Raw genomic sequence first — 14,728 nt, forward strand, 5'->3', positions numbered from 1 at the left:
ATCAGATTAGCTTCTCAGCTTCTTTTATTCTGCCTGTATCTGGCAAGGAGACTCTTTTATATCCAGTCTGTAATCTTTTAAATATGTATGCTCTTACAGTTATCAATACTTCTGTGCTTCCATATAGCAGTGCACCTACAAATAATTCTGTTCTTGCTGGAATTAACTATAATATAGTGCCTATAAAACTTCCACAGCACTTTCTGCTGGAAATGTTACATGCTTGCCTCTTCACTTGCACCTCCAGAACAACTCATGATTCTGGATTAATTCATTAAATATCTAAATAGTTTTGGGTGTGGGAAGAGGCCAGAACTTTATTTCCTTAAGTGATGCCTTTTCTGTCTCATATGACTCGGGTCACTCAAGCTAACAGTTTAATGGAAGAAGACAGAGATAAGGATCAGTCCTTGACTTAGAGTCTGTATGTTATGTGATGTTTACTTACCATATAATATTGTTATTAGGAAAAAGCTAAGAAAAGATGTGAAAAAATATTATGAAAAGGACCACATTGACATTTGTTTTATCCATAAGAGAAAAAACTATATTGCTATAGTCAGTTTTTCTAATTGTCATATTGCAGAGCTTTTTGTTAATTTTTGAATGACTGGAATATATATTTAGTTTACAAATATGGAACATACTAATAATCCTATTTAATTCAGGATAATTATTGGCCTGTGACTGAAAAAAAGAAGACAATATTTCAGTCCATTATAAAATAATTATTCCAACAGCTTTATGTACTTAATATAGATGGAATTTCTTTTATATTCCAGTCAGCAGGAGCTTTAATATTTATTCCAGTGCAGCCAAGACTTTACCTGTGGACGTTGGAATAAATGCTTATTGAAACACTCCAGAACAATTAGATCTTAAAGCATGTGATAACACCAGAAAGTTACCTCATCTAACATTTAACAAAAGGAATTCTTTATCTTGGCTAAAATGTAGTATTTATCTAGTTTTAAAAGATATTGAGAAGTGCAGGACCAAGACTGCCTTCCAAAAGAGTTTGGTCTGAAAACAGATCTCAATAGAGGTTACTTTTACTGCAAGAAGATTTACCATGCACAAAAGACCCTGTTTAATTGCCATCCTCTTCTTTGAGCAGAAGCCAGAGTACTAGGCAAAGCACTGGCAGAATACTTGAAGGTTATAAAGTATAAACTTGTAAAGTAAAAGTATAAACTCATTTTTGTTTCTTGATGCAATTTGGAATCAAAGAAGGTTTGTTAGTGGATGATTAGTCATGATTATCTTCTGCAAGACGTTAAGTCATGCAGCTGTTTGGAAACTTTATTAAATCTCTTGCTACAGTTCCATGCTCTGTTCTCCAATGATGTATTTTTTTTCTTCTTTTTATTTTTGCTTTATTTTTCTTCCTTTTGTCCTTCTCTGCTGGGACAACTGCCAAAACTAAGGGTTCCTGAAGACTGGTTAGAAAGCTTTTTCTTCTCTGCTCACTTCATCTGTGTGCAGTCCTTCACATAATGTTCTTTACGTTGTTGCTTCAGCAGAAAGACCTTTAGCCAGCAGTTAAATAGTGTATGATATTCAGTGCCTAAGGTAGCAGTACAAATTTGAACTCAAAATAGTAACTGAAGAAAAAAGGAATAGGTTAAACTGTAGAATTAAAAAAAAAAAAAAACAACAAAAAAAAACCAAAACAAAAACAAAAACAAACCAAAAACCAAATACAATCCTCTGTACATTCATCTTGAGTTGTGTGAACTGGAATTTTTTTACATGCCTTTTCAAGTGTGTGAGGTAAGTATGTGTCAGAGGGAGGAATAATCTAAACAAGATGTAATAGTTCTCCTGCATGTTTCTACTTTGTTACTTTACATCCATATTTACAACTTTATATGTTGTATTTATTATGTTTGCTAATTTACACACAAATACCTGTGTAAACTAGCAGATTTCTAGTCAGAAGTTGAATTTATTACGCTACAATAGTTGACAGGTCATATGTGTATATTATGTGTGTGTACTATGGATATGTGCAGATCTCTCTACGTTATTTCATATTAATACCCGAAGAATCATGTCAAGATTTCAAATAGGTAGCTATATCAAAGCATAGAAGCAACTCAAAATGGCAAATCCACAGAAGGCTAGATGTGTCTCAGAGATTTAACCCAGAAAAGCCACAAACCATACCACTTAGGAAAGCTATCTCAGGAGATAGCAAGCCTGTATGAAGTTTTATTTTCTCACTACTTGAAAATTTGATGATGAAAACAGACCCTGGGTGCTTCAAAAGCATTTCTTGTGGTACTTGAGGCACAGTGATTGGGAAGAACAGACTCCTTGTTAGGTAGGTTGAAAATTGGCTGGATGGCCAGGCTTGAAGGCTCAGCATCTATTTGGTGGCAGGCAGTGAGTGGAGGGTGAGGAGATTGGGCATGTTTAGTCCGGGGAAGAGAAGGCTGTGGGGAACTCTAGTAGCAGCCCCCAGTTGTCTGAAAAGCAGTTGCAAGGGTGACCAAGTTAAACTCTTCCTGCTAGGGTCACAGAGTGTAAAAACAAAACAAACCCTGAAAAACCCATGGCTGGAAATTGCATCTTGAGAGGTTCAGATTGGACATTAGGAAAAACATCTTCCTTGGGAGATAGTACAGCACTGGAACAGGTTATCCCAAGACACTGTGGAGTTTCCATCTGTGAGGGAGTTGAGTATTGGCTAGAAAATGCTAACCCTCAAATGGCTGACCTGCTGTAGTGTGAGCGGGAATTGTAACCCAAGGACAAGCTGGGACTGGAATTCTCCAGAGGACTCTTCAAAGCAGTATTTGTATGATCTTGAGGAGCTTTGCCCTGATATTCATTTTATATATGAACAATATTGAACAGAGCTATTTGTCTTCAATTTTCTGCCAATAACAGACGATTTTCCAGATTTTCCTTTGTACCCAGCAAAAGAGTTAAATTTCATTTTGACTGTTAAATTCAGATAATAGCTAAGAAGTGCCTGGAGGCAAGTGAAACAAAGACAGAGGACAGAAAGGGATACCCCTTTATGTCTAAAGTTACTACTTTTGAAAGTAGACTTACCGCTTTTTGAAAGTCTGGTGAAAGAGGAAGAAATGTCATGTTATGTTACATTTCAAAGAATTTCTTCTGCAAAGTCTCAGTTTCTGTACATATGTGAAGTGTTGTAAAAATTATATGGGAATGTTTTCAGGAAATCCTTTCCATTACTTTAATTAAAAAAACCTGCTTCTCTTTGAAGTTCTGTGGTAATGAATAACTAGTTACTGTCATCTTCTGTTTCTGAGTTTAAAGCAGAGGACTCACACATACTTACAATATTACTGTATATCTGAAAAAGCTCTAGTATTAACTGGTAAATATTTAGAGTTGAAACTTTTTTGGGTTTGAATTTGGCTTTTTTTTTTTTTAAGAGCAGTGATAGCCACACATGAGCCAATGCTGTTTCTGAAGGCCTAAAAGTTGATTTTCATGATTAAGGGCTACTGAATGAACTTAACCAAATAATATACTAACAGTGCATGATTAGCAGTACTCTCATATTCTCCTGTTGTGAAATTAGCGTAGGTTTAGCAAAAAGTTTTAAAAATTCTACTAGTACTTGTGACCTCTTAAGTGAATCAGCCTTTTAAGTGAATCAGTGCTGAGGCTGTTACTCCACCCATGGTGCTCCTCTCTTCTTTTGCAGCTCCTCGTCTGTCTCCTGAACTGTATGTGATTTCTCAGAGTTTTACCGATGACCCTCGCTAAAATGTAGTGATTATGATATACTAGGAAAGAGGTATTTGCTATATTTAAAAAGTGTCAGTGCTGATCTTTGTGAGATGTGTTGTGCCCATGGGGGAAGAGATCTACTTTGAAGTAGGCAGGAATGAGCTTGTCTAGTCAGTGGGTTTAATTTCAGTTTACAGTGGCATCTGCTGATCTGTTTGGTGATACCGTGATTTTTCATCTGCGTTACCACATTGGTGGAAGGGTTAGGCACTGCAGTGCTTTCAGAATGCCTGGAATCTTGTAATTTTCAGGGGCAGACTTTCTACCTTGATAGATATATAAATCTGGTGATAGCATCTTGTACCACATCAAAGACAGCTGCGGCAACTCATTCTTCAACTTCAGGCTGTGTTAAGTGTGTGCTGTCCTTTCCTAGTAAGTGTAACCGTGTCATATCCCTGGTTCAGCTTAGGGATTTTTCCCATCTAGTGTGCCCTGTTTCCAGGAGTTTCTCCTACAGGTGATCTCAGTTGCCCATCTGCTGATAAAGCTTTTTACTGAAGATGCAAATACATTGTTGTGATCCTTGTCTGTCCCCGTTTCCCTTGTGTGGTGTTGTTGCTCCCTGGCTGAAATGGTGCCTTGCCTACCTCAGTCCTTGCCTGAACTGATTCTTCAGTGTTGTTCAGGCTGTCTGTACAGTAATAATTTTATCATCTTCTTTTTTTGGGAGGAGGGTGGGGAGAATGGTTGTTAATAGGAAGGCAGACATCACGGCAGCAATGTATATAGCAATATATATGGCTTTGGAGTTAGACAGCTGACTGCAGTAAATCTGACTGAACTTGTTACTCCCTTTTAAGTGTAACTTGGACTGATTTATTCCTAAAATATCCCTAAAATCCACAAAGGGTAGAGACTATAGTCTCATCTTAGCCACGTTTGGGTAGCTGTGCTCTTCACACAGTTTACTTGAAAGAAATTTTCAGAACATGCATGGACTTAGTAGAAGAAGGCTAGATTTTTGAGGTACAATGGTACAATTTATGTAGAATGAATAAAAAAGAATATTGCGGCTTATCTGAAGACAAATAGCAAGCTTCATTCTCCAGTGACAGCAATTACTTGCCTTTGTAGTCATACAAAATAATTCTTTTGTAAGAGAAGAAATTCCACTGTTCAAGAGCAAATATTTGAAATGGAGCAAGTGATGTGTGGGAATTTGATATGTTCATGGAACACTGTTGTGTGCTAAAGTAAATAGATATTTTTCCTTTACAAATGAAGGAGCTGAAGGTACTGGAGATGCTGCAAATTCTGTTCACTAAATTGCCACATGCATTTTCTTTCCTTTGCCCCTTTTTACTGACTTCTCATTTGATATGCCTGGACTATTTACAGTCCTTGCAGTGCTGTTGTTAACATTGTCCTGATACAAAAGAAAACACTTTCTTAATATGTTGTGAAATATAACATGGTTTGTAATTCAGTGTGTGCTTTTAAAGACAAAATGAACCACTGAATATAGTGTTGTCAGACACCACAGTTTGACATGTTTGTCTGAACTGGTGGTCCTTTGCATACTTTGGAAATAGCACTCTGGTGTACTAATCTCTGGGAAAGTAATTTTTATTATTGTTGGCTCCTGTGTTTAGCATGCAGCTCTCAGCTGACATACTATACATTATAGAAAAATGCTTGTGACTCAGCTAACAAAAACCCAATGAAGTGTCTAAATTAGGAATCTGGTTTTTGTGTCTTTTTGTGCTTTTTTTTATTATTACTGCATGCTGTCTCTTATTTGTACACAAGACAGTCCTCTGCATCTGTGTGTGGATGCTGGCAAGACCAAACTCCATCAGTTTTATATTAGCAGTAATTCCAGTTGAAAGAAAATTTACCATTTTCATACCACAAGTAGAAGGCACAAGTCTATCAGTATAGAAGGCAAAAGTCTGTCAGACTTTAAATTATATTTAAGTATAGATTAATTATTTTAAAATAGCAATGTTGTTTCTGTGGCCTTCTTGCACTGCATTCATTTAGCTGTCAGTCTTTACATGTAGCTATAATAAGGTACAATTGCAGCTTATATTTTCATTGCAGACTGAAGCATATATGTCTTATATAGCTTCAAATAAATGTTCATCATAATGCTGGTTATAAAACAATTAGAAAAGTAAGATAAAGTATTTAACTGAAAGAGACGATGAATAGCTGAAAAAAAAAAAAAAGAAAAAAAAAAAAAGTAACAACTCTCCAGCACAAAACTACAAACTTATTTTGTTACTAAAGTTATTAATAGGTACCTCTGAGAATTCCTGTGGTTCACTGACTGAAATGTCAAACATGACTGTATACAGATTTTTAGAAAAAAAAACAAAGATAGTAAAAGTCATGTGCTATAGCATAAGGAGGGGTGTTTTTTTCATTTGATGTGCTTGTGGAATTAACTTTTGTAGTTTAGAGATCTCATTTTATGTTACAGTGTTAAAATGTATCCAGATTAGGTCAGTTTCTGTTTTTTGCAGCTAAATACCCAATATGAGCTGAGTCCAGCTGCTGAATGTGAATTCCTGTTAATACTGGGCACTTGAGAATGAAGTTCTTGAGTTACTGTGAAGAGAGTTGTTGGGACTCTGAAAGGCACATCTGCTGCTCACTGAGTCCTTTCCTTTTGGTAACTCCTCACAGTTATAAATTCATAACCTGAAGAGTCTTTTCAGTAGTTTCAGTGTTACTGTGTGCTTTAAAAATCAACTATACTTGGCTTATTTCTTTTGAATTAATTTACTGCCTCATTGTAAGACTTTCATTTAATTTTACATGTTTTTCATCCAACAATGCTGTGAAGAATTTGGAGGAACACCCTCACTTGAAGCCCGTCAGTAAACACCTGATTTCTTACACTTGGTGACTTTCCCAGGTTTCCCAAGCATGTCCTAGTTTCATTCCTGTATTGGGATAACTTTGTTCTGATACAGCCCTCAGGAAGGAGGCAGCCATCACTGGACTCAATAAATGTAGGGCAGTCTCCATTAACAAGAGACAAATTTAAACCATCCCTTTTGTGGTAGGTGTGAGCAAACCTCTCCCTGTACTTGTGTGTGATCTCTCTGCAATCTCCAGTAATAAAGAACTGAAACCATCAGCAGGCTGCATGATGTAGTCCCTTGGGCTGCTGGGCTCGTATCAGGAGTCCAGTCTTGCATTTAGGTGTTTGCAGTCACGTTTCTCTTATCTCCACTTGAACTTCTGTTCTGCTTTCTGAATAACAATTGAGACTTGGGTTTGAATAACTTTTTGCCAACAAAGTAATACTTATCACTTTTGGGTAGTTGTTACTATATAGATTTTCCAAGCAGAAATTCCCTGCAAGATGAAGAAAAGCAAACAAACAGAAGTATCTTTATCTGTGCATACTATGCAAACACTTCAGGAAAAGGAGAAAAAATGAATATTGATGCATCTGTTTTCTGTCTTTACTACAGGCGTGCAGGATCCTCAGCATGAGAAGATAATTACTGTGACTACTAACGGAAGTATTCACAGCCCCAAGTTTCCACACACGTACCCACGCAATACTGTACTAGTGTGGAGATTAGTAGCAGTAGATGAAAATGTATGGATACAGCTTACTTTTGATGAAAGATTTGGGCTTGAGGACCCAGAAGATGACATTTGCAAGTAAGTTACCTTTCCTTTAACTTACAAAAATTGAACGGAGGTGTGCGGATTGGAATAAAAGTGTTGCTCGAGTTTTGCAAAAATGTGACACCCACATGTCAATGTATTTATAAAATGCATCTTTTAAAATATTAGTTTATTATTTTCTTTTGCAGTGCTAGAAAAGGATTTCATACTTGAAAGCTTTGGGAGCCCCTCATTTTTCCTTCTGCATTCAGTGTCTGGGCCACAGATATTTTATGATACAAAAAGAAGAAATATTTAATCTCTCAAATAAAAGTTTTGACATCTGAGAAGATATTCTTGACAGAATGTTAGGGGAATGCATGTTTAATTTTTACAGAGAAAATTTAGGTAAGCAAGTTACCTGAAGTGGAATTCAGGTCACACCACCATACAACATCCCTGTTCAAAAAAATACCAACACCCTACTGCAGGATATTTAAATGGCCTTTAATGGTCAAGTTTTTCAGTTTTCTATGAAAAACAGCACTTACAGTATTGCATTAACTGACATTCTTCAGTCATATTCTCTTTTCGCGACTACAAGTATTCTGGCTGCTCAGTCACTGCACAGGTTTTTGTAGGACCTGTGGAATCTGTATTTCCTTCCTATGATTTGCAGCTGAAGATTCTGTAGCTCGGGAGAGAGACAGCATGACATAACAGGCATCAGAAGGAATGTAGTTCTGAACCGAGCCATCTGATTGATTACGTTTTGCATATTTTGTGGGGCAGCAGGGGCTGGCATTATATATACGCTACCTGTGGGTGAGTGGAAGGGGAGAGATCCTAAACTCTTGTATCCTGTATCTGCCATCACAGCAACACATCATAAAAAAACCTAATGTGTGAATAGTGGTGTGTTGTCTGAACTCTTTTCAGTAAATTAAGTTACAGATAAAATATGTCATTTCCTCCTTTGATGTGTTCCTGGAGAGGTACTTCACAGAAGATTTTTCTTTCAAAGTAGTTTTTTGGTTTGTTTTGTTGTTGTGTTTGGGGTTTTATTTTTAAGTACCTTGTACATACATTCAATTTGATTCTTGCTTTCAGTTTTTCTAATTAATTACAATTCAGTTGTTTTTATACCTTGTAGCAACTTTTGATAGCAAATTTGAATTTCTTAGAGGCTACTTTTGCACTTATCCTTAATTTGGGAGCTGAGGTTCATAATAGATGGGCAGATATTTCATAATTCTGAAAGGAGTAATTGTCAAGGCCATGTCAAATATAAATACTAAGTACTATAAACATATGTTTGCTCAGATGAGTGCACTCCCTTTGCACAATGATTCTTTTCTTTAAATGAAAACTTAGCTTGCTTTTTCTTTTCTTTGCATATGGCAGAGTGAAGTGGCAAGTGAAAGAAAATCCAGGTAGGGTGACTCATTCGTCCACTTGCAAAGAAAAAAGTAAGATAAGTTAAAATATTTTTAATATTATAACTAGAATAGTATTTTAATGGGAGTACATTTATTTTAAGTAAGCAATGTGCTGAATACAAAAGTACTGCTCCCTCATAATCTTCACTCAGTCGTAAACTCATCATGCTTGTATTTGTGCAGGGATACCAGGAGGTTGTATGAATGCAATTCCTGATAGATGCACTTTTGAGGACACATTGGGCTTTTTGGCTTGGAAGATATGACTCGCTGAAAAAGAGAGTTATATTGTTGTTTTTAAGTAAAAGAAAAAAACATAGCTAGGGTTCCTATGAAATTTAAATTCAGTAACAAAGTAAAGAAAGAGAAAGTGTACGTTGTTTGATGTGAAGGGAGTATAAATAATTGACAAGTTGAGGAATTAGTTAAAGTCTCTGTGTTTTAGTTATGTAAAACAATTTTACACAGCCCAAGTAAGTTACCAGTTATCAGAGTAATATCTCTTTATAAGTAATGTCTTGCATTTCTTATCTCTCATTGTTCTTAATAAAATTATTTCATCTTCTTTCCACTACCTTCTGTAGAAAAGCTAAGGATTGTTATTGACTGCATCCCATACTCTTTATTACTCCACTGTGTTTCTGCCATCTTGAAACACCCGAATCAGTATTGTTGCTGTAGAATACTTGACAGTTTTTTCAAAGGCAAGTTTATATGACAAAGGACAGAATAAAATATGACATGAAATTATAACTTTATACCTTACAGTGACCTGATCCTTTAGTTCTGACCTATGACTGAAACTAGGTAAAAACTGCAGCCTGGTAACATTAGACCTTCTATGCAACAGCATACACTTCATACCAGGACATCTTTTTCTCTTCTCTAGTGTATGAGAGGACCTCATGAATTACCTGCTGTGGTAACTGTCACAGTTTTCAGTTCCTCTACCTGCTTCTTAAGCTGCACATTCTGTGCAATAACAGAGTTTTCTCTACCATCACTATAGGCTGTAATGCCCTGTAGTGTCAGCTCACTGGGCCAATGAGAGAATACGGTGGAGTATATTAGCTTAGGATAATTAGCAGCTTTTAAATCCCATAGTAATTCAAATATTGCTCACACATTGTTTCCAAAAACATATCCAGGTATATTAAGACTTTTTTTGTTTAACATAGTTCTATAACAGGAAAACAATGGGAGTGGTAAGAAATGTCCTTGTATCCTGAAGGTATGGCAAGTTTTTGCCTGAATCTGGCTGATCTGACCTCCACACTTGGATTTCTCCAAAGTCAGTTCTGACATTTCAAGCTATTCTGTGATGTCTTTTCATTTAGAAGTAATATCACATTTTACAGATACGATGAACGTACCAGTCTAGTCTCCACTTTAAATACTTGCCTGAATCTGAATCAGTGTGATCCTGCATGGCTTTTATTCCCACTCTGTCTTTACTTGCAATTCAACTTACAGTATTTATTAAGATAGAGCATTTGCATCACAGCAAATTCTGTGTTTATGACCAGCCACCCTGACCCAGCCTTACCTGGAACAGCATTAAAATGCATAGTCCTAATAGTTGTGCTAATTCTCACCAGTCTTAAGCATGATTGCTGTGTTCTGTATGTTCTGGAAACAAAGTTTAAATTGCAGGTTTTTAGAATAAACTTCTGATAATTTGCCTGCATTTCTCTAGGTGTTTTTTGTCCGGGTTGTAGAATTGTGATTGCTTAAAATACAGCTAATGATTTTTTTAACAATAGTTCTACTTCATCTGCACTGCATCCTTTCTATCATCAAAATGTTAAGAATCCTAGCGTGTCCTTTCCAAAGTGAACGCAAATTCCAATTTATGTGGAAATTAGGTCCATGCATGTATCTCAGAAGAGATTTAGGTTATTTGCTTGATAATAGGAATATGCAAATCTCTGCAATATTGCAGTAATTTCAGTCTTGTACACTTTGTTTGATTTAATTTGTGACTTGAAAAAGAAAAAGGTTACAAACAAAAAGATTCCCCCAGCAAACCAAACAAACAAAAAAGGGGAAGGATGCAATCTCCTGGCTGTTTTGTGTGGTACTGTTCAGATGATAGAACTGACAGTGAATTTTCCTTACATAAGGGGGTTTCTAGCTAACAGAGGCATAGTGGATTTACATTCTGTATGTTCACCCTTTGTGATGAAGAAAAGAAGCAGCTTTTCTTCTGCTGATATGATAGCTGATATGACAGGTCATTATTTTCATGATGCTAACCCCTCAACGCTGTTTTAATCATGAAGCCATTAGACTTCTGCGCCTGACAGCTCCTACCATCAGGGAGATGCCATAACTCTTCTTGACCTAAAGGGACTGATTTTTGTTCAGTTGTTGCTTGTTGTCCAAATTCGTTGCTTTCTGTCTCTGAGAACATGCAGTGATAAGAGCTCCGTGATAAACTCTGTGACAGGAAGACATAGATTTAGCTTTCTTCCAGGAAGAACATGGATGCTACAGCTCCCTTTAGAAGGCAGTCTGATGTTGTGAATAGGTTGTACATTGGAGCATTACAGTGCAAGGCTGCACAGGAAAAAAACAAACAAACAAACCAACCCCCCCCCCCCCCCCCCCAAAAAACCCTTTCTTACATTAGTAGCATGTGTCAAACTCTCTCTCTCCCTGTGCACAGAATGGCTCTAGTTCATCTTAGTGGTGGTTGCAGCTGGTCTTTTTAATCATCAGATGTTTACAGACTGTTTGACTTTTATTATATATAATAAAACGCAGAAATGTGTCACAAATCCAAAGTCCAATTACTGTAGATAAGATGATAAGGATAAAATACATGAGTAAAAGAATGTGGAACCAAACAATAATTGAATAATAGATGTCATTTGACTATCATCTTCATACTATGATAGCTGTACTCATTTCCAACTCTCTTCAGTCCTCTAATAATTTAAATTATGAGCTATGGTCTGTTTTGTGGGTTGGTTTTTTTGTTGTTTTTTTGGGGTGTGGAGAGGCTTTTAGCAGCTGCATATGTGAATCTGTTCATGTAGTTGTAGATGTGAAGCATTTATCTATAATGTTTTGAAAGAATTCCTAAAGCTTGTCTAGTTAATATGTGCAATATGTAGAATTTTTGTCTGAAGAAAATTGGTTAAGCTCAAGGCAGCTGTCAGTGCTAACATGGGGTAAAATCTATGTGAGTAGTGACTTTTTTTCCTCTTCACATCAAATTAAATACTTAACTCTTAATATCAGACATGTTCTTCCTCTGAAGATTCTTACGATGATGCTTCATGATACAAAGCCACATGCATTAAATTTACTACCTCCTTTTTCCCTAATGTTTCTATAAGCTACGTGCCTTCACTTCAGATTTGTTGTGACTGAACTGTGCCCAAGCTATTCCCTTCCATTCAGGAAACACCAAGGTTCTGTGGTAGAAACCATAGTCCAACCAGCTTCAACAGTCATGGATTGCTAATGAATGTATTGTTAGGAAATTGTTGACAAGGGCTAAAAAATTAGAAGATTTGGCTCAGTCTGACAAGGCTAAAACAAGTGTATTAAGAGGAAACATACAGGCGCTGTCTTTAGTCAGTGGCTATGAAGAAGGAAAATATTTGCTTAGGTGTCTTTTTTTTTTTTCTTTGACATAAATTGTGTCAAATGCATACTATGGAGTGATAAGTTATGGTAAACACAATAAAAAGGCTAAACATTTTGTTATGTAATTTTCTAAAGAGACCTTTCTGTGTAATATAAGGCACAATGAGTAACTTTCAACATGTAGAGCTTCCTTTCTTGTAATTACTATATATCTGTGCATCTAGCATGTGGAGTAAAATACAGATGCATAACTGCAACCCCTGAGTGCTTCAGTAAAAAAGTGGACAGATACTTTGCTTCTGTTTGGCCCCTTGTCATGGAAGCACCTTACAGCATCAACAGTGCATATGCATGAAAGAATAATGTCAGTATGTTTTTCTTTTAGAAAGATGAAATTCCAACCCACACCCTGCCCCGCAGAGAAAAAAAAATAAATTTTTTTGTTTTGCCTTGAGTACATTATAGAGGCAATATTGATAATGTGTGAAGAACATACTAATATCAAGCATAGATTCAGGAAAAATATATAACTTCATGTAAAATAAGAATTAATTCTGGGGCTTTTGAGGGCAGTGAGTTCCTTATCAAGGTCTAGTTCCTAAGAAAATTCTTTTCTGGACAACTGGTGGGCTGTCCTTACTGTCAGACAGTCTTAAATGCTTCTTGTGGACTGTGGTTACAGAGGGTGAAGTTATCTCTTGGGTAAGTACAAAGTTCAAGTTGGCTTTGAATAACTGGACAAAGACCTTTAAATGAACTCTGTATTTAAAGAGGAACTGGTGCAGACAGTGTTCATGGCGACTCATGTCACTAAGTAGCTGGGCTGGTGGCATTTGTGCTTCTTCCACCTCCACCCCCACCACCCCTTCCCTTCTGAAGATGCAGGGGGTTGCTGCTGCCACCTCTATTTGAAAATTCAGAAAACAGTGAGGAGTCCCCAAAATTTCTATGGCTTCAAATTGGAAAAAATACAGTGAGCACCAAAACCCACAGACTCTGAGAGCAGAAATTAATGTTACAGTGAAGACCAGTCCTTAAAGCTCTTTTCTTACAGCTGTTGCTTTAGAATTTCAGTGTGTTTCATTTAGGCCACCTGTTTTTTATGAGATGTTGCACATAAAGTTGGGCTGGGCTCTGTTTAGGTGACTTTACATATCAGTGATACTTAAATGACTCTTTCATCATTGGCTGTAACTTCTTCAGCAAAAGTGAAATCATACTGAAGTTAAATTTTATTATAGCTCTGTTCTGCAAGTCAGATCCATTTGGATAGGATTGATTTCATTAGTATATGGAATTATAAAAAGTATATGAACTCTCATTCCTCAGTTCACAATTTCTTTTTTACTGTTTGTTTTTTTTTTTTTTTCCCAACACATAAATTACTTGTTAATCATTTTTATTCAGAGTCTGAAAGGAGATCTTATAATTTAAATGGCTGGGATGAGTTCTAGCATTCAATGCCTTAGATTGATTGAAATACTGATAGGAAAGAATTATTATGAAATAGCTAATTTAAGCTGAAGTCCTTAGTAGGAACATTGATTACTGGTGGCAGGACGGTGGCATTTTAGGAGCAGTGTGTAGAAAATGCCATAAAACTTGTGTTAAGGCAGCTGATGGAGTAATTTCTTCTGGTGTTTATGGGGTTGGTTTTGTTGGTTTTGATTTTTAGTTGCTCAATCCATTTGCAAGACAATTAGTGATACCAGTTCAAGAGAGGTTTAAATGCTGAAGTGGATTTAAATGGAGGATGAGAGTAGCGGATGGAGATCAAAGTTTTTAAGAAGTTAGATTAATTTAGGACCAGAGTCCTTTGGTTATCTAAAAATTGTTCTTTTAAAGAAAAACGATTAATACTACAAGGTTATTTCTTCCACATGAGTTCAGTTGTAACAATATTATTCCAGTTTAATGAATGCAGAAGAGTCCAGTAAATTCATGCATCCTGCTTTCTTATGTTTTGAAGAAAAAATAAGTAGTTTTTTGCATCAAAATAAGTATCTGGATTTGTTTCCTTTCAATTCTGATTTCATTGAAGAAAATAGAGGTTCCTTGTTTTTCTTTTTTCATTGTTATTTCATTTTTTTAAGAAAGCTCTTTCTTTTCAACTTTCCAGGAGTCCAGAAAAAATTGATTCTTTGATTACCAAATGATTGGAACACTAATTCATCTTTCAGCAGGTCCCATTCTGCTGGTTTAGCTGCTGTCCATAGTTCACACTGTGGCAGAGGTGTGTACTATATCCAGAAGTATACACATTCCTTTGGGTTCTCTATTGCTTATTAGAAGTTGCATAATACCATTCTCATGATAGCAGTTTTGTACGTGTGACAAAACAAATA

At 36.3% G+C, this 14,728-nt stretch overlaps 1 protein-coding gene across 1 annotated transcript in view; it reads left to right on the top strand.

Moving 5' to 3' along the window:
* PDGFC (platelet derived growth factor C) overlaps nucleotides 1-14,728 on the top strand; it is a 135,214-nt gene that overhangs the window by 71,663 nt on the left and 48,823 nt on the right. Inside the window, exon 2 of the mRNA XM_074865085.1 lies at nucleotides 7,206-7,401. Within this exon, the coding sequence (XP_074721186.1) occupies nucleotides 7,206-7,401 (196 nt within the window). The remainder of the gene's footprint in view (nucleotides 1-7,205; nucleotides 7,402-14,728) is intronic.

Source organism: Strix uralensis, chromosome 4, assembly GCF_047716275.1.
Source record: "Strix uralensis isolate ZFMK-TIS-50842 chromosome 4, bStrUra1, whole genome shotgun sequence".
Lineage (NCBI taxonomy): Eukaryota > Metazoa > Chordata > Aves > Strigiformes > Strigidae > Strix > Strix uralensis.